This window comes from Macaca fascicularis, chromosome 14 (genome assembly GCF_037993035.2).
Source record: "Macaca fascicularis isolate 582-1 chromosome 14, T2T-MFA8v1.1".
In the NCBI taxonomy this organism is placed as follows: domain Eukaryota; kingdom Metazoa; phylum Chordata; class Mammalia; order Primates; family Cercopithecidae; genus Macaca; species Macaca fascicularis.
Window position 1 is genome coordinate 32,888,453 of NC_088388.1, and position 20,112 is coordinate 32,908,564.

Consider the following 20,112-nt stretch of genomic DNA (forward strand, 5'->3'; position numbering starts at 1 on the left):
CTTCCCTCATTTATTGTTTTTCTTTAACACCTATCAATATCTAATATACCATATGTTTTAGCTTATATTGCTTTTTCTCTTGCCCAGAATTTAAGCTGGGCAGGATTTTTTCTTTTGGTCCAGTGTTGTACCCCCAGTGTCTATATCAATGCTTTACTTACAATAAGCATTCAACATTTATGGAAGAAATGAATCATATACAACCCATCCATTAATATAAAATAAAATAAAATATAATAAAAATCAGGTCATTCATGGCAGTAGGCTAAAAAATTTATTTCATAGGAAATGTGTAGTAATTATTGTACTTTTGCTTAAAATTTAAAAAATGTAAGTAGGATTTAAGAAGATAAGCACTCATATATGGCTGGTTGGCATTTAACTTGGTCAATCCTCTAGAAGACTATGTAACAATTTTTTTTTTTTTTTTTTTGACAGAGTTTCATTCTGTCACTCAGGCTGGAGTGCAGTGGTGCGGTTTCAATTCACTGCAACCTCCATCCCCCCGGGCTCAAGCAATCATCCTGGCCTCAGCCTCCCGAGTAACTGGGATTACAGGCACACACCATCATACCCAGCTTAGTTTTGTTTGTTTTCAGACTTTCACCATGTTACCCAGGTTGGTTTTGAACTCCTGGGCTCAAGCAATCCACCCACCTCAGCCTCCTAAAGTGCTGGAATTACAGACATGAGGCCCTGCGCTGGCTTATGTAACGGTTTTTAAAAACCTATAAAAATTAACAAATCTTAGAAATTCTGCTTCTTGGAACTTATCCTAATAAAAAGAATAACTATAAAAGTCTAGATATAAGCATGTTTATTTCAGAATATTTCATAATAGTAAAAAACTCAATTCAGTAAACCTGTAAATATAAGTGATTAGGTAAGCTATGGTAAAGTTAAAAAATGGAATACTGTGTAGCCATTAAAAAGTTATATTGTACATTAATTTGTCACAGAAATGTGTTTATTGTATATTAAGTAAAGTAGGTTACAAAATAGATATTTATTATCACTTTCCACTGGCTCTCTTTTAAAGTAAAAATATATGTTTTTAAAAAACTGGTAGAGTGGGGCATGGTGGCTTACACCTGTAATCTCAGCATTTTAGGAGGGCAAGGCTAGAGGATCTCTTGAGCCCAGGAGTTCAAGATCAGCTTGGGCAACATAGTGGGACCCTGTCTCTACAAAAAATTTTAAAAATTAGCCAGGTGTGGTGGCATGTTCCTATAGTCCACAGCTACTTATGAGGCTGAGGTAGCAGGAGGATTGCTTGAGCCTAGGAGGTTGAGGCTGCAGTGAGCTGTGATCATCCCAGTGCACTCCAGCCTAGGTAATACAGTGTGACTCTATCTTAAAAACAAACAAACGAATCAAACAAACAAAAACTGGTAGTACCAAAGTGTTAATGACTGTTATCTGTGGATCATGAGATGATTTGTTTGTTTAAAACAGTTGTTATGCTTGTTTTTTTTTTATACTTTTCCTCAGGGAAGAGCTAATATGAAGTAACAAACTCCCCTAGACTGCTCTCTCTATCTCTCTTGCTTTATTTTTGCCTTAGTGGTTATCACTCTCTAACATGCATACATTTTACTTATATTTGTTGGTCCTATCACCACCCCCCACTAGAAAGTAAGTTTCTTAAAGGTAAGGACTTCGTTTTGTTCACTGCTATATTCCAGGAGTCTAGGAAAGTATCTAGCATATAGTAGGTGCCATAAATGTGTTGAATAAATCAATAATGGTACACAGAAGATAAATGCCACATTTTATAGCATGTAATTTTGATACCAGAGGAATTTGTTGTAGATAATTAAAGTATTTTAATGAGATTTTCCCCCCTTATTTTTCAAGGTTTCTAAATACTCTTTACAGAAGAAAGTGAGTGAAATGGTAAGGAAATTACAAAACATATTTTCCCCCCATCTGGATTAGTACTTAGGGGGATTAGTATTTTTGTGAATAAAATGTGACATATATAGTGAAAAAATTAATTGTTGAAACTGGATATTACTGTCCCCAGTAATATTAAAGGGGATATTTGCAATTTCGCATGTTGCATACATGAATTATTTCACAAATTTATTTCTACATTACATAGTACTTATACAGGTTGAGCATCCCAAATCTGAAAACTCAAAATTTGAAATGCTTCAAAATTGGAAACTTTTTGAGCATCAACATGATGCTCAAAGAAAATGCTCATTGGAGTATTTTGGACTTCAGATTTTTGCATTTGAGATGCTCAAGCCATAGGTATATTCCAAAATCCAAAAATATCCCAAATATGAGATACTTCTGGTCCCAGCATTTCTGATTAGAGATATTCAACCTGTATATTTAAAATAAATTTTACACAGTTCCCAAATTATTGTTAGGGTCTTATAGTGAAAACAAACAACAAAACTCTAAAACCTCTTATTTTAATGGTATCTCTTCTAGATATTTATGTAAACATGTAATTATTAATTATAGCCTGAAAAGAACAAAATATATGAAGCAGTATTTGGGATATAATATTTATCCCTTATCAGTCTACACTTGGGATATGGTACTGATCCTACATTGTTCAACAAGTATTTATTTGCTGTGCATTCCTCTTTTATAGTCTATTAAAAAATGAATGTTTTTGCTTTTACAGCATAACGCTTTAGGGAATATTTACTTTGGTATTTTTCCCTTCTAGCCCTATTTTATTCAGAAGGATTTTCTTTTCTGTGTTTTTGGTTGACCAAAATTTTCCTATATCCACTTAAATTGTCAAAGGGCTTTTTGGGTGGGGTTATGCTATTCAGTCTTCATTTTTTGGAGCAGACTTTAAAGCAAGTAAAATTAATTTTTGAGTAAGGCTTATATATTATATATATGAGAAGTAAGAAATGAACTATCACCCCTTCTGACATTACATACAAAAACATAAAGTATTTTGCTTCTTGAAATTGTTTGGTGTGTTAGAAAATAAAAGAGCCATGAGAGATTGCTAAGCTTGATTGAATAAAAGATGTGAAAAATCTGTTGCTGTTCAACTGGAAAGAATAAAAATAATGTTGTCAGACTATGTTAAACCATGATTTTAATTAAGAAGCTGAAAAACTAGATTCTGGTTTAGCTTTAAGTACCATGACATTTGTACTGAAAGTCATCTTCAACGCTACAGTGGTTTTACACAAAATATAGTGAAATTGAATAATGTGCCCTTTGACCTGGGAGATAAGGCTACAAGTTAAAGATCAAAGGCAACATAAAATGTGTTTTATTTTATTCCACTTTCAAATTTCATCAAACAGATACTTACGATCTTTAAAAAAAACATAAAAACATGTATATACTTATTCTAGTTTTTGGTCACTTCTAAGCTTTTTGTTATTGTGAATTACAACATTTATACCTACTAAAATGATATTTCAGTTATAGTCATAATATTTTTTTCTGACAGTTTAAAGCATTGCATCAATTTTAATTTTAAAAAAATTATATATTGATATATATTTAATATTTTATATTCATTCTGGCAGAACATTTATATTTTGGATTTAAAAGTTAGAAGTACTCCTTTTTCTAAGCATTCTTACATATATTCATTTTACGTTATTCCTGTTACATTATTATTATATAATTCAGATGACTTGTTCTTTATTCTAAGTGCTGTATAGTATTCAGTAATTCAGTTAATCTTATTTTATTCCAAGCAGTACATTATTCTTTTATGTTATTTGTTTCCATGGGCAAGACAGGAAGCAAGATAGCCACTAGTGTGAAGGCAGGGCTATGGGGAGCAATAAAGTTAGGGTCCTAAAAGAAATAGCTTGAAAAGTAGTATTAAGAAAATGTCAAGTTTATGAGCTCCTATAGGTGAGTACTTAACTACTAGTAAGTTTCTGTCTTCTGTGATTCAGTAAGCTGATTATCTTTTAGAGGTGGTGATATGTTCTGAGATAAATTAACATAATCACAAATCAAACCATTTTTCCATCCTTTAAAAGTACCTCCCCTTTGAAAAAAAATCTCAATCATTACGAATAAAAAGGATGCAATAAAAACATGTGAGAGAGAAATCTTAGGACATTACATTTACCATCATTGTGATCTGGTCATTGATACAAATTTTTCCTGCTGTGTTTAGTGATTACTATATAGATGATCATGTTGGTTAATAATTGAATTTATAGGTGTCTGTGTTGTAAAACTGAATAGCTAATACAGCTTAATGAAGGAAGTAAACTTATCAAACCATTGTCATACTGTATTTCTCTTCTATATATCATTTTCCTCTAAATAAAAGATTTACAAGAAAGATTTTTTTTCCTTAGGAAATTAAAGCAATTTCAATATTTAAGGTTTTGATAGATTAAGAATAACCACATACTTTCTTTCAGAGTAGAATATTTTTAAACTGAAGACTTACCTGGAAGTAACTTCATGATCATAAATATTATGTATATATGTAGACACATACATTAGCAGCATGACTTTAGGTTTTTAAAGTAATCTATGCCTCTTATTTGCAACTGAAAAGGTAAGGATATCTTAAGAAAGATGCCATAGGTTTTTGAAAATTGAGTTTTATAACTCCATTGATTTAGTTTGGGTTCATATTGAAGAAATTAGAAGATTAGTTACAAAATTGGAAATGAATATGTTAAATTTATTTTTTGATTGTTATCTTTTCCTCTAAAATTTACTCTTAACAAACTGATTGTTTTAAGGGAAACTAATTTTATCTCCAGAAGTTTTCAAATCAGTCGTCTTAAGTAAACAGAAAAAGGGAGAAATGTGAAGCTGTGCATTTTGTCAGTAAATATATTTCTAAAAAGTTGTGCGTAAATATTTTTACATTATTCCCATTTTAAATGCTTCAAGGCTTTAAAGTAAGCTTTTAGACTACACACACGTACAATTATGGATATGCTATTTTTCCTCTAATGTTGACTTTCATAGGTTAGATTTGTTTAAAACGAGGTGTACATGTGTTTAGAAAGCAATGAATGCTGACATTTTTTATAGGCTGTCTTTGCATTTGATAGTAAAACTGTGTAAAAGAAAAAATAATTTGAATCGATTCATGCAGGTAAAAAGAACCAAACAATATGTACTTAACTATTTCTTAATCATCTCAATAACATAGCCTTATAGTACATTAAAGTTTTAATAATAGTAAAAATCAATGCCGGGCGCGGTGGCTCACGCCTGTAATCCCAGCACTTTGGGAGGCCGAGGCGGGCGGATCACAAGGTCAGGAGATCGAGACCACGGTGAAACCCCGTCTCTACTAAAAATACAAAAAATTAGCCGGGCGCGGTTGTGGGCGCCTGTAGTCCCAACTACTCGGGAGGCTGAGGCAGGAGAATGGCGTTAACTCGGGAGGCGGAGCTTGCAGTGAGCCGAGATCGCGCCACTGCACTCCAGCCTGGGCGACAGAGCGAGACTCCATCTCAAAAAAAAAAAAAAAAAATCAATTTATTTGTATTCTTTAAAATATTCTTACATCTCTAAAGTGTTATTACCAATTACTTTTTGTTATTGCTTTTCAGAGAATTTAAACTATTTGTTGATAGTCATGAAATTAGTGGCAAACTGGACAATGGACCTCTTTATCTCATTTTCAAAACTAAATCAGTGTAGTAAACTACGTTCATATAGGCATATATGGGCTAATAAGCTGTAGGTACCCATGTGATTTAGAAGTCTGAATGGCATATATCATGGCCATTGAATATGCTACTGTGTTTGAAAATCAGAATTATGTCATGCAAACAAATGCAATGAAACTGCAATTTTTGTCTCAAACAAAGGATGTTGGAATAGAGTATATCAGAAATTAATGTGTACAAACCTCAATGCATGAAATCTCTTTGATCTTTGCTACATTTTTAGTTAACAGAATTGTTAACCTTTGTAGGCATTGACTACCTATTTTATTCATCACTTTTTAGCTGAAAGGTTAAGAAAGCTTTTGTGGGATGATGTATTATGTAGTAGATAGTATTCTAAAGAAGGCTACATAAATATTGATTAGAATAAAAAATTAAAACTTCCTTGAATTGGCCAGGCATGGTGGCTCACGCCTGTAATCCTAGCACTTTGGGAAGCCAAGGCGGGTGGATTGCCTGAGTTCAGGAGTTCGAGACCAGCCTGGGCAACACGGTGAAACCCCGTCTCTACTAAAATACAAAAAATTAGCTGAGCATAGCGGCATGCGCCTGTAGTCCCAGCTACTCAGGAGGCTGAGGCAGGAGAATTGCCTGAACCCGGAGGCAGAGGTTGCAGTGAGCCGAGATCATGTCACAGCACTCCATGCTGGGCGACAGAGAGAGACTCCGTTTCCAAAAAAATAAATAAATACGTAAAAACTTCCTTGAATTGAAAAAATGCCATTAACCCAGTTTTCAGTGAAATTGTGTTAGGTTTCTAGACATCTGCTGAGAGCTAATATAATTCTCTCAATCAAAAATTAAAGTGTATTTTAGAAGAAAGGAATATGGTTCATTATTGCTCACCATTACTGATAATAGTAACTACCCATGTAGGCATAAGCTCTCCAGGACTAAGTACATTTATCAACTTGTTTGCATTTATAACTGCTGCAAAATTAAATCAAATAAGTAGTGAAAAGCCTGATGACATACATGAGAAACTTTCAACTGATATATCATAATTATTACCAATAATATTACCATTTTAAAAATCATTTAAAAAATAGCTTTGAAAAAGTTAAGACTGTCATCAGACTTGCCAAGATAATATAGTTAGGTACAACTAAAATGGTAATGTGTGTTCTTCATGTATAAATATATATATGTGTATGTGTATGTGTGTGTGTGTGTGTGTGTGTGTGTGTGTCTGACGGAGCCTTGCTCTGTCGTCCGAGTTAGTGCAGTGGCGTGATCTCAGCTCACTGCAACCTGTGCCTCCTGGATTTAAGTGATTCTCCTGCCTCAGCCTCCCCAGTAGCTGGGATTACAGGTGTGCGGCACCATGCTTGGTTAATTTTTGTATTTTTAGTAGAGATGGGTTTCACCATGTTGGCCAGGCTGGTCTCGAACTCCTGACCTTGTGATCTACCCGCCTTGGCCTCCCAAAGTGCTGGGATTACAGGCATGAGCCACCGTGCCTGGCCCTTCATGAATATTTTTAAAAGGCCATGCTTATTCTAAATAAAAGTTAATTAAAACTATTGATACTTTTATCAGTTAAGGAATAATAACAAATCATTTTATTGTGATATTTATATGATGGGCTCTGTTTTTTTTTTTTTTTTGAGATGGAGTCTTGCTCTGTTGCCCAGGCTGGAGTGCAGTGGCATAATCTTGGCTCACTGCAAGCTCCACCTCCCAGGTTCACGCCATTCTCCTGGCTCAGTCTCCCGAGTAGCTGGGACTACAGGCGCCCACCACCACATCGGCTAATTTTTTGTATTTTTAGTAGAGATGGGGTTTCACTGTGTTAGCCAGGATGGTCTCGATCTACTGACCTCATGATCTGCCCGCCTTGGCCTCCCAAAGTGCTGGGATTACAGGCGTGAGCCACCACGTCCGGCCATGATGAACTCTGTTTTTTAGTGCTTTATGTATGTTAATTCATTTTATCCTCACGGCAACCCTATGAGTGAAATACTATTATAAACTTCATCCTAAAAATAGGGTAGATAATTTACCCGAGGTCACACTAAATTGCAGAAACAAGATTTAAACATAGGCAGACTAGCTTTTGACCACTATGCTCTACTACCTGTCCTTTGGTTTTTCTTTTCTTTTTCTTTTTCTTTTTTTTTTTTTTTTTGAGATGGAGTCTCGCTCTGTCGCCCAGGCTGGAGTGCAGTGGCACGATCTCAGCTCACTGCAATCTCTGCCTCCTGGGTTCAAGTGATTCTCCTGTCTCAGCCTCCTGAGTAGCTGGGATTACAGGTGCACGCCACCATGACTGGCACATTTTTGTATTTTTAGTGGAGACGGGATTTCACCATGTTGGTCAGGATGGTCACGAACTCCTGACCTTGTGATCCACGCACCTTGTCCTCCCAAAGTGCTGGGATTACAGATGTGAGCCACTGTGTCCGGCCTGTACTTTGGTTTTAAGCAATAAGAAATGCCTCTGGTTAATTTAGGGGAGGCATTCACAATCAGCCAGAGAATAAAGAATTGTTTGAGAATGAACAGGGACTCAGAGTAATTCCAGAGTTTATGAGGCAGGATGTAGGAACCCACAACAGAGGTCTCGTATCAGTTTGGATAGGATCACTACTGAACTTCTTTAGTTTTATATAGTCTTTTTGCTCAACATTCAAATTCCAAGAAGGTAGCTATCAATTGGTTTAATTTGAGATCATGCCCTTCCGAATTTTAGTCCTGTTGTAATGTGTAGTCCACGTTGTAATGAAGAAAAAGTATTTCAATACAGTAAATTGTGGTGCTGTTAGATAAGGGAAATGGATGCTGGTTAGGCAAAATCAAATTTTTACTATTAGAACCCCCTCTATAAGACAACAACGGTTCATTCAGAAAACAATTATTGAGTGCCAATGGATGGGCCTATACTGTTCTTTGTTTAGAACTGCTCATCATAGAAGGTGAAGCAGATGGGGAAAAAAAATGAATGAAAGATGTGAAACCAATTAATGATTCTGCTAATGTCAAGTGAAGATAAAAAAACTTTTAACAAGTGTTATTGATTTTTATTAACATAATATTTAGTTTTTAAGAGTTAAAAGTCATATTCCTAAGTATGGTAAGAGTAGTTCCTTTAGCTGAAAGCAGTGGAGGCCCATATAATATTATATAAGTAGGGTCTGATTTTTACCAATTATGTCTCCAGTTTAAGTAGACTATCTACTATCCTATGTTGCCTCCCTGCCACTGAGAGATATTATCCTTGTCATTTCTTTTTCTTTTTTAGAGATGAGGTCTTGCTTTGTCACCTGGGCTGGAGTTCAGTGGCCGAACATAGCTCACTGCAGCCTTAAACTCCTAGCCTCAAGCAATCCTTCCACCTCAACCTCCCAAGTAGCTAGGACTACAGGCATGTGCCACCACACCCAGCTAACTTTTATTTTTGTAGAGATGGGATCTTGCTATGTTGCCTAGGCTGGTCTCAAACTCCTGGCCTCAAGCATTCTTCCTGCCTCATCATTTCATTTCTTAATGCAGTGAGAAGGTACTATATTAATTAAAATCTATGTCAGAAAAATTACTTGAATTTTAGTAATGCACATTGAAATTATTCTAGCAAATTGAAAGGACAAAGAATCAAAACAGTGATCTAGATAGATCCTGATTATTCAAATGATTTAGAGAAAGAAAAAATATTGCTTTAATTTTCTCCTCACTTTTCTTAGTGTTAGGCTGATTAGCGTTTTTTATAAAAAGATTTTGAAAAATAAATTGCAAACAAGGGAAACATAACATGAAGTGACTATTTTGCTATAGGAAAAATATGTTTGCTTTAGTTTTACACAGATTTAGAAATGTCTCCTAACAAATATTTCCTCCTTGCAGTTTACTCAGAGAGTACTTTTAAATGACATTTATTTATATTACTAACAGCAGTTGTTTACCACAATATATTTTTATATATTTGTTGTGTGTGTGTGTGTGTGTGTGTTATATGTATAACATTTAAAATTACTCCTCAAAATAGGAACAAAAGGTCCAGTTACATCTTCTGGCTAAAGAAGACTATCATAAGCAACTGAGTGAAATTGAGAAATGCTATGCCACAATAACAGGTCAATTTGGATTGGTAAAAGAGAATCATGAAAAGTTAGAACAAAATGGTATGTGCTATCGTATTTAAATATACATATTCAGTAGAGAATGTTTGAATGGACTTATTTACTAGGAATACTTTGAATTTCTATGATAATACTGATAATAGTAAATGGCAGTTAATGACTGTTACCTAAATTTAATAACGTATGTATTGCATTGTTACTGTTTTCCCTGTTTATCTTAATACTTTCTTTGAAATATGCATTGAATATAATGCTTTCTTAAGTGTCTTTAATGTTGCAGTACGGGAAGCAATACAATCAAACAAAAGACTTTCAGCTTTAAATAAAAAACAAGAAGATGAAATATGCAGTTTAAAGAAGGTATGAGTGATATAGTTTCATACTAAGTAAAAATTGTAATGTAAAATAGTCTTATGGGCTATTACTAGAGGACAGTTGGGTAGAATTTTTTGGTAGGATAAATAAAATGTTTTCAATACAGATGCATAAATTTTGAATTATGATTCCAGTAAAGGTAATTAGTGCATTTGTTGTAATCCATTCAAAATATTATTTCTTTGACTTGTGACCAGTAGCATGCATTTTTATGGTGACATGAATACCTTATAAGGATTCATTGTATGTCATCCCTATTAGCACCATTCATTCAATATTTATTGAGTGACTTTTATATACTGGTTGCTATGTGGCACTAAGGATACAGCTGTGAAGAAAATAAAACATGTTTCTACTTTTATGAAAGAGTCTGGTGGTGGAGTCAGACATAAAACAAATAATTACACAGACTAAGTAATATAAAACTATTATAAATGAGCGGAAGAAAAAGTAAAAGGTGTGATGACATTACAGGTGACTTTATTAGATTGGGGGTAAGAGGGTGGAGGAGGGAAGGGAGTAATGTTTTGGGCAAGGGGAATAGCATGTGCAAAAGCCTTGAGACAGGAAAGAGTTTAGTATATTAGAGGAACTAAAAAACATCTGATATGGCTGGAGCATCATGAATGAAGCTCTGAATTGAGCATTTGTTTGTTGCTTACTGAGCTTCAGTATCCCTTTGCCTTCTTCCTAACCTTATCCAGATTTTTGTTTTGATGTCTCCAGCTTTAGAGCTGAGCCCCAAATTGGCAGGAGAGCACAAATATATTTCTTTCCTCTGACCATAGGCATTGGTTCAGGAATGGATAAATGACTTTAGCTAGCTTCTGGTTATAAACTAGGAAGAACGTAACCTCTACCGTGGCTGGCAGTCAGCCTACAACCATGAGAAAAGCCAACAAATAAGAACCTGACAATGTGGATGCCAGATTGGTATGACATAAAGAAACCCGTTCTTTGATGACATTATTAACTGAATCAACCAACCCTGCATCTTGTCCTACCTCTAGACATTTGAATTATGTGAACCAATAGGTCCCCATTATTACTTAAACCAGGTTGGTTAGGGCCAATTCGATTTTCCAAGATTTGCAACTAAAAATATTCCAACTGACACAAAGGAAGAGTTGGTACGATAGGAGTAGGTAAGGCTTTGTTCTTTCCATAGAGAATGACGTCTGTTTTCCTTTTTCCACTCCCTTCCAATCCCTCTCTCAATACCACTTTGAATCATTTTAGGACCACCTCCCTACCTCTGAGAGAATTAAGTACCTATGCTTACTGGCACTCCATAAATATTTTGAAACAATATTTACCAAGTATCATTTAAAATGCACTTAATTTGTAGTTATTTATTATATTGGTATGCAAAAAAATCTTCTGTTTGCCCCTCCAGATCTGTACTTACCTTTTGAAGGCTTATGTATATGGGTTGCATCAATGGGCTTCCATATCTTCTGACTTCCTGTTGAGCTGGGCCAGTGGAGAGCCTAAGCAGGAGATGGGAGGAAGGAGAGAGTGAATCAGGGTATTTATTCCCCTGTTTCTTCCCTCTGAGATAACTTCAGGCTGGCCATGTCCCTCAATAGATCACTACTTCTCTCAAATTGGCCTAATCTACATGATCCTGTCTCTTTTTGGGGTTCCAGTAACCTCTCTTCTTGACCTTCTGGGTCTAGATGTGGTGACAGCTACAGTGCTGCTAGTCAGTGGAACTTGTGCCATCCCTTGTGGTTCCTTTATATCCTCCTGCACCTTTGCAAATAAACCCATCTTCAGATTATCCTAGTTTATGTGTGCCATCTGTTTCTGTTGGGATTCTGACATACTTAGGGTAAAACATTAGTGAGGCCAAAGTTAGGAATTCAGTTTTGTATTGGCTAATTGATTCAGTACAGAGAAAGTTGTTTCACAGTCAGAGATTGTACTCTAAACCTAATCTATATTTTTAGTTGTATATTTTGGACTCAAGAGATAAATGAATACGAATGGCATCATTCAGATATACCATTAATTCTGAGGAAAATAATAACTTCTACTAATTTGGGTCAATGTTGTTGTCTTGACTCTAAAGGATTCTATTTTTAAAAGGAAAAAAATACCAGAAATCCAAGCATTTTACTTTTATATATACATAGACTTTCACTATTTTAATATAATTTAATATATTTTAATTAATAAACAATTTTTAGAGAGTTTTAGGTTCACAGCAAAACTGAGTGGGAAGTACAGAGTTCCCGTATACTCCCTGTCCTTACACATGCGCAACCTGTCTCACTATCACATCCTCACTAGCATTTGGTGTTGTCAGTGTTTTGGATGTTGGTCATTCTGACTGGTGTGTAGTGGTATCTTGTTTTGATTTGCAGTTCCCTAATGACATATGATATTGAACATATTTTCATATACCTACTTGTCATCTGTGTATATTTTTTGTTAAAGTGTCTGTTCAGGCCTTGGGCCCATTTTTTAATTGGGTTTTTTGTTTTCTTATTGTTGAGTTTTAAGAGTTCTTTGTATATTTTGGGTAGCAGTACCTTCTAAATCCTAAGTCATAGTTCAAAGACCATTAATATTAGAATACTGTTGACTGTGATATGTATATCTTCACTGTTTTAACTGCCAATATATTGGTTATATATTCCTTGGACTTTATTCTTATGCCTGAGGGATCAGAAAGTAAAAGCATAGGTGTATTTCAGTACAGAACATTAGAATGGGTGGTGATAATCATGTTTCTGGCCCTTAAAAGTCTGTCTATTTAGCAAATTACTTAAGAGTACAATTAATATATATGTAGAAAACATTTCTTTTTAGATACATCCTCGAAAATTAGAGGTGGCTCTTTTTAATATAAAGAGAAAAAGCTATAATTTAAAAAATCTGTTTGGAATCCCAAGTAAGAATTATTAAAAAGACCATACATTTCTATTGATATAGATTTCAAATACAAATATAAATAACTATTAAATCAGTAGTTGTGAATAAACACATTTTTGTTGATGTCTCTTTGGTTCATTTATGTTTTAATATTTTTAACAATGACTTTAGTAATTAAATAACATAATTAATTTGGAATTAATTAATATGAAAATTAATTCATATCAATTAATTTCATATGAATATGAAATAACATTCATATTAATAAAATAAAATTCATATTAATAAGCCTTTATACAATTAGTTTATGCAGTCTTATGAAAATATGCCTCATAAATTTTGTACTAATTTTTTTGCATTAAATGAAAACAGATGTTTCATTGTAACATAATAGACTATTATATTTCTTTTTTTGTTATATACTTTAAGTTCTAGAGTACATGTGCACAACGTGTAGGTTTGTTACATATGTATGCATGTGCCACGTTGGTGTGCTGCACCCATTAACTCGTCATTTACACCAGGTATATCTCCTAATGCGATCCCTCCCCCCTCCCCCCTCCCCCCACCCCACCACAGGCCCCAGTGTGTGATATTCCCCACCCTGTATCCAAGTGTTCTCATTGTTCAATTCCTACCTATCAGTGAGAACATGCAGTGTTTGGTTTTCTGTCCTTGCAATAGTTTGCTAAGAATGATGGTTTCCAGCTTCATCCATGTCCCTATAAAGGACATGAACTCATCCTTTTTTATGGCTGCCTAGTATTCCATGGTGTATATGTGCCACATTTTCTTAATCCAGTCTATCATTGATGGACATTTCAGTTGGTTCCAAGTCTTTGCTATTGTGAATAGTGCTACAATAAACATACATGTGCATGTGTCTTTATAGCAGCATGATTTATAATCCTTTGGGTACGTACCCAGTAATGGGATGACTGGGTCAAATGATATTTCTAATTCAGGACATAGGCATGGGCAAGGAATTCATGACTAAAACACCAAGCAATGGCAACAAAAGCCAAAATTGACAAATGGGATCTAATTAAACTAAAGAGCTTCTGCACAGCAAAAGAAACTACCATCAGAGTGAACAGACAACCTACTCAATGGGAGAAAATTTTTACAGTCTACCCATCTGACAAAGGGCTAATATCCAGAATCTACAAAGAACTTAAACAAATTTACAAGAAAAAAAATCAAACAAACCCATCAAAAAGTGGGCGAAGGATATGAATAGACAATCACTTCTCTTTTTTATTTTCTTTTTTTTTTTTAAGACGGAGTCTTGCTCTGTTGCCCAGGCTGGAATGCAATGGCACAATCTCGGCTCACTGCGACCTCTGGCTCCTGGGTTCAAGCCATTCTCTTGCCTCAGCCTCCCAAGTAGCTGGGACTACAGGCATGTACCACAATGCTTAGCTAATTTTTGTATTTTCAGTAGAGACGGGGTTTCACCATGTTGGCCAGGCTGGTCTCGAACACCTGACCTCAAGTGATCTGCCTGCCCAAAGATCCGCCTGCCCAAAGATTACACATGTGAACCACTATGCCCAGCCTGCCTATTATATTTCCAATGCACAATTTAAGACTCTGACCTATAGATGGAGATGAGGCTCATGTAGATTCATGGAGAGATACCCTTAGTGGATTTATGTAAGAAGATGCGGAATGTCTTTCTAGGTGTGAGAAGAATGGTGTTGCTCATGAGGACACTTCCTCTTTCTCTCAGGTCTTGGGGCCTAGGCTAGGGCTACTTAAATGTACTAACATGTCCTGTAGTAGTGGTCTCTGTCACTCTAGAAACCATTAGTGTCAGTGTTCATGCTGCAAAGTTGTTCTTGGAAGACAGACTGCTACAGAAGGGTAAAGTGAGAAAATTTAATTACCTTTGCGACTTCAAAGTTCAAGTAACTGAAAGGGTGAGAATTTTAAAATACATATTCAGAGCCAATTTTTAATATTGTAGACATTGTAAGTACACTAATTTTATATTTTATATATCTTATGTAGCTTTGATTTTTAACTTTGGGAAAAGCTTGTTTTTTTTTTAAACTGTCTTTTTCAGAAGAGAATCAAATTTTGTAACATTGGTTGTATCACTTATTTAAAACTTCTAATCATTAATTTTCCCAAAGGTAATTTCCATTTCTCTTATACTGTTCTATGATTTTGTCCAGAACAGTTGTTATTGTGATAAGATGGAATTCCTTTTTTTTTTTTTTGTGGAGCAGAGTTAAACAGACCAAACTTAGTGGTTAGATAAAAACTAGGTATTACCATTCTGGATGCTGAGTTCACCATTATGGCAATCATGAAGAATTCCTGATACTATCTATGAGCAGCATTCATAACCTCTGCTATTTGTCTGAGTAAATGTCAGAGCACTCAAGGAGATAGTGATATTAAACAGACTACCCCTTACCAGAAAGGGAGGGGTGAAGGAGAAAAGAGCGCAATATTTATGACTCCAGGAACTATAAGTTGTAATTTAATGAGATCAAAGCATTGCTGTTTATTTGCTGCACTAATAGCTTTGAATAAAATGGTTAGAAAACAGACAGTGTACTAAAAGTTCAAGATATTTAAAGGCTTATAAAGTCTATAAAATCAAAAGCATATTTTTCAGTGGAAGATCTTTTAGTGAGGTCTCTGATTTTAATTTATTATGCTCTTGAGATTAAGTAATTAATATATAAAAGAAAAAGAAAGATATAAAAAATTATTAGTTTTTACTTTTGTCAGTCATATACTGATTTTCTATACCCTTCTCCTCCCAACCTCCCTATTGTCTCATAGCAATAATTGTAAGAGGAATTGATGCATTTTAGAGTATCTCCTGTAAGACTTAGCTGATTATAACAGCTCCATGTTTTCAATTGTTGAAAAATGTAGAAAAACATAGACATTTGTCCCATTTTGTAATCTTGAAGAGGAAAAAACTTTTAGAAAACCAATCTTTATGCAGAAGATTATAAGCCATTTTATCCAAATACAAGTTTTACCCATATACCTTTTATCAACAGGACATTGCGTTTTAGGAGTGAACCTGGAACAGATCACTAGTATAAAACAAGCTATTCTATATATATATATATATTTTTTTTTTTTTTTTTTTTTTTTTTTTTTTCTTTGAGACAGAGCCTTGCTCTGTTGCCCAGGCTGGAGTGCAGTGGTGCGATCTCGGCTCACTGCAAACTCTGCCTCCCGGGTTCACGCCATTCTCCTGTCTCAGCCTCCTGAGTGGCTGGGACTACAGGTGCCCACCACCACACCCAGCTAATTTTTTGTATTTTTAGTAGAGATGATATTTCACCGTGTTAACCAGGATGGTCTTGATCTCCTGACGTCATGATCCGCCTGCCTTGGCCTCCCAGAGTGCTGGGATTACAGGCATGAGCCACCGGCCTGGCCGCTATCTAATAATTTACTTTCTAAGTCATGTGGATCTAGTTCATCCAGGTGTATATTGCTTTAGGAAAAAATAGAGAAAAATCAAAATTTCAGGGAATTATTGCTTGTTTTCCTTTGAAACTTATCTTAGTGCATAAGAAAGCACCTTTAAAGCAAGCTGTTAGAAACTCTATTGTGTAAAGAAAGGTATACATTATTTTAAAGCCAATATGATTAATATCTTTTTTAAAAAGTAGACTCAATTGACAATCCTGCTGCTGGGCATATACCCAAAGGAAAATAAATCAGTATATTGAAGAGGTATCTGCACTCCCATATTTGTTGCAGCACTGTTCACAATAGCCAAGATTCAAAAGCAACCTAAGTGTCCATCAACAGATGAATGGATAAAGAAAATGTGGTACCCATACACAATGGAGTACTATTCAGCCATGAAGAAGAAAAAGATCCTGTCATTTGCAAAAACATGGATAGAACTAGAGGTCATTATGTTAAGTGAAATAAACCAGGCACAGAAAGATAAACATCACAATTCTCATTTATTTGTGGCATCTAAAAATCAAAATAATTGAACTCATGGAGATAGAGAGTAGGATGGTTACCAGAGGCTGGGAAATGTAGTGAGGGGGAGGGTGGGGGAAGGTGGGAGTGGTTAATGAGTACAAAGAAATTAGAAAGAATGAATAAGACGTAGTATTTGATAGCACAACAGGGTGATTATTGTCAATAATAATTTAATTGTATATTTAAAAATAACTAAAATAGTGTAATTGGATTTTTTATAACACAAAGGATAAATCCTTCAGGGGATGGGTACCCCATTTTCTATGATGTGATTATTACACACAGCATACCTGTATCAGAACATCTCATGTACCCCATAAATATATACACCTACTATGTACCCATAAAAATTAAAAATTAAAAAATCAGTTGAGCATAAAAGATTTCCTTTTAGTATTCTGATGTTTAACTCTATACTGCATAACAATATAAATATCAGTCAAACATCCTATAAATATGAATTGGGATGAAATCTTTAGGGTTCTGTACCAGATATTTTACCTTTGAATTAATTTCATAATTTTTTAAGATGTTAATTACTGAAACAACTAGATTTATTTTTATATCCTTCAGTATCCATAGTTGTTTTAATTATTATCTCATGTTCTTTAAATATTTTTCCACAGTGGAAATTATGAATTCAATAAGTTATTTTGTTCGATAAGTTAAGTCAAAGACTATCTGGCCTATGGACTTGAATAATAATTTATTATACTTGTTTTCTACTGTGTACTTGAATCTGAACTTATTCAAAATTTACTTATTTTAAACTCACAGTGTAGGGCTGCTGGTTACAACAGTAAAGGTTTTTCTCTAGCCATAAAATATGCTGTTAACATATTTAACATAATGTTTATCACTTACCATCTACTAACCTTTATTTTGGCAGTATTGGTAATAAAACTGCACTTGTCTGTTCACACTTAAATCAGGAACATCTATCTGCAACATGGTGATCTAAAGGGCTATGGTTGTTACCTTGGATGGAGTAAAGTAGCTAGTTCAATCAGCGATTGAACTCTCACTATACTTACACCTACCATTTTCTTTTTTTTCTTTTTTTCTTTTTATTATTGTACTTTAAGTTCTAGGGTACATGTGCACAATGTGCAGGTTTGTTACATATGTATACATGTGCCATGTATATATGTTACACATGTTATATAACATATGTTACATATGTATATATGCACCTGTTAACTCATCATTTACATTAGGTTTATCTCCTAATGCTATCCTCCCCCCTCCCCCCATCCCCTGGGAGGCCCTGGTGTGTGATGTTCCCCACCCTGTGTCTATGTGTTCTCATTGTTCAGTTCCCACCTATGAGTGAGAACATGAGGTGTTTGGTTTTCGGTCCTTGTGATAGTTTGCTCAGAATGATGGTTTCCAACTTCTTCCATGTCCCTATAAAGGACATGAACTCATCCTTTTTTATGGCTGCATAGTATTCCATGGTATACAAGTGCCACATTTTCTTTTTTTTTTTTGAGACAAGAGTCTCGCTCTGTCGCCCAGGCTGGAGTGCAGTGGCGCAATCTCGGCTCACTGCAAGCTCCGCCTCCCGGGTTCACGCCATTCTCCTGCCTCAGCCTCCTGAGTAGCTGGGACTACAGGCGCCCGCCACCGCGCCCGGCTAATTTTTTGTATTTTTAGTAGAAACGGGGTTTCACCGTGGTCTCGATCTCCTGACCTTGTGATCCGCCCGCCTCGGCCTCCCAAAGTGCTGGGATTACAGGCGTGAGCCACCGCGCCTGGCCCAAGTGCCACATTTTCTTAATCCAGTCTGTCATTTCGGTTGGTTCCAAGTCTTTGCTATTGTGAATAGTGCCACAATAAACGTAGGTATGCATGTGTCTTTATAGCAGCATGATTTATAATCCTTTGGGTATATGCCCAGTAATGGGATGGCTGAGTCAAATGGTATTTATTGTTCTAAATCCTTGAGGAATTGCCACACTGTCTAATACAATGGTTTAACTAGTTTACAGTCCCACCAACAGTGTAAAAGCATTCCTATTTCTCCACATTCTCTCCAGCACCTGTTGTTTCCTGACTTTTTAATGACTGCCATTCTAACTGGTGTGAGATGGTATCTCATTGTGGTTTTGATTTGCATTTCTCTGATGGCCAGTGATGATGAGCATTTTTTCATGGGTCTGTTGGCTGCATAGATGTCTTCTTTTGAGAAATGTCTGTTCATATCCTTTGCCCACTTTTTAATGGGGTTGTTTGATTTTTTCTTGTAAATTTGTTTAAGTTCTTTGTAGATTCTGGATATTAGCCCTTTGTCAGATGTGTAGATTGTAAAACTTTTCTCCCATTCAGTAGGTTGCCTGTTCACTCTGATGGTAGTTTCTTTTGCTGTGCAGAAGTTCTTTAGTTTGATTAGATCCCATTTGTCAATTTTGGCTTTTGTTGCCATTGCTTTTGGTGTTTTAGTCATGAATTCCTTGCCCATGCCTATGTCCTGAATGGTATTGCCTAGGTTTTCTTGTAGAGTTTTTATGGTTTTGGGTCTAAGATTTAAGTCTTTAATCCATCTTGAATTGATTTTTGTATAAGGTGTAAGGAAGGGATCCAGTTTCAGTTTTCTACATATGGCTAGCCAGTATTCCCAGCACCATTTATTAAATAGGGAATCCTTTCCCCATTTCTTGTTTTTGTCAAGTTTGTCAAAGATCAGATGGCTTTAGATGTGTGGTATTATTTCTGAGGGCTCTATTCTGTTCCATTGGTCTGTATCTCTGTTTTGGTACCAGTACCATGCTGTTTTGGTTACTGTAGCCTTGTAATATAGTTTGAAGGCAGATAGCATGATGACTACAGCTTTGCTCTTTTGGCTTAGGATTGTCTTGGCAATGCAGGCTCTTTTTTGGTTCCATATGACCTTTAAAGTAATTTTTTCCAATTCTGTGAAGAAAGTCATTGGTAGCTTGATGGGGATGACATTGAATCTGTAAATTACCTTGGGCAGTATAGCCATTTTCACAATATTGATTCTTCCTATCCATGAGCATAGAATGTTCTTCCATTTGCTTGTGTCCTCTTTTATTTTGCTGAGCAGTGATTTGTAGTTCTCCTTGAAGAGTTCCTTCCCATCCCTTGTAAGTTGGATTCCTAGGTGTTTTATTCTCTTTGAAGCAATT

At 35.3% G+C, this 20,112-nt stretch overlaps 1 protein-coding gene and 1 long non-coding RNA gene across 2 annotated transcripts in view; one reads left to right on the forward strand and one right to left on the reverse strand.

Moving 5' to 3' along the window:
* Positions 1-11,754, reverse strand: part of LOC141408464 (uncharacterized) — a 31,705-nt gene extending 19,951 nt beyond the window's left edge. Inside the window, exon 1 of the long non-coding RNA XR_012423347.1 lies at positions 11,514-11,754. This is a non-coding gene — a long non-coding RNA (uncharacterized lncRNA). The remainder of the gene's footprint in view (positions 1-11,513) is intronic.
* The window catches only part of CCDC73 (coiled-coil domain containing 73), a 156,696-nt gene that overhangs the window by 90,747 nt on the left and 45,837 nt on the right, over positions 1-20,112 (forward strand). The window contains exons 7-9 of the mRNA XM_005578269.5: positions 1,858-1,896; positions 9,637-9,772; positions 10,011-10,090. Of these exons, the coding sequence (XP_005578326.4) occupies positions 1,858-1,896; positions 9,637-9,772; positions 10,011-10,090 (255 nt within the window). The remainder of the gene's footprint in view (positions 1-1,857; positions 1,897-9,636; positions 9,773-10,010; positions 10,091-20,112) is intronic.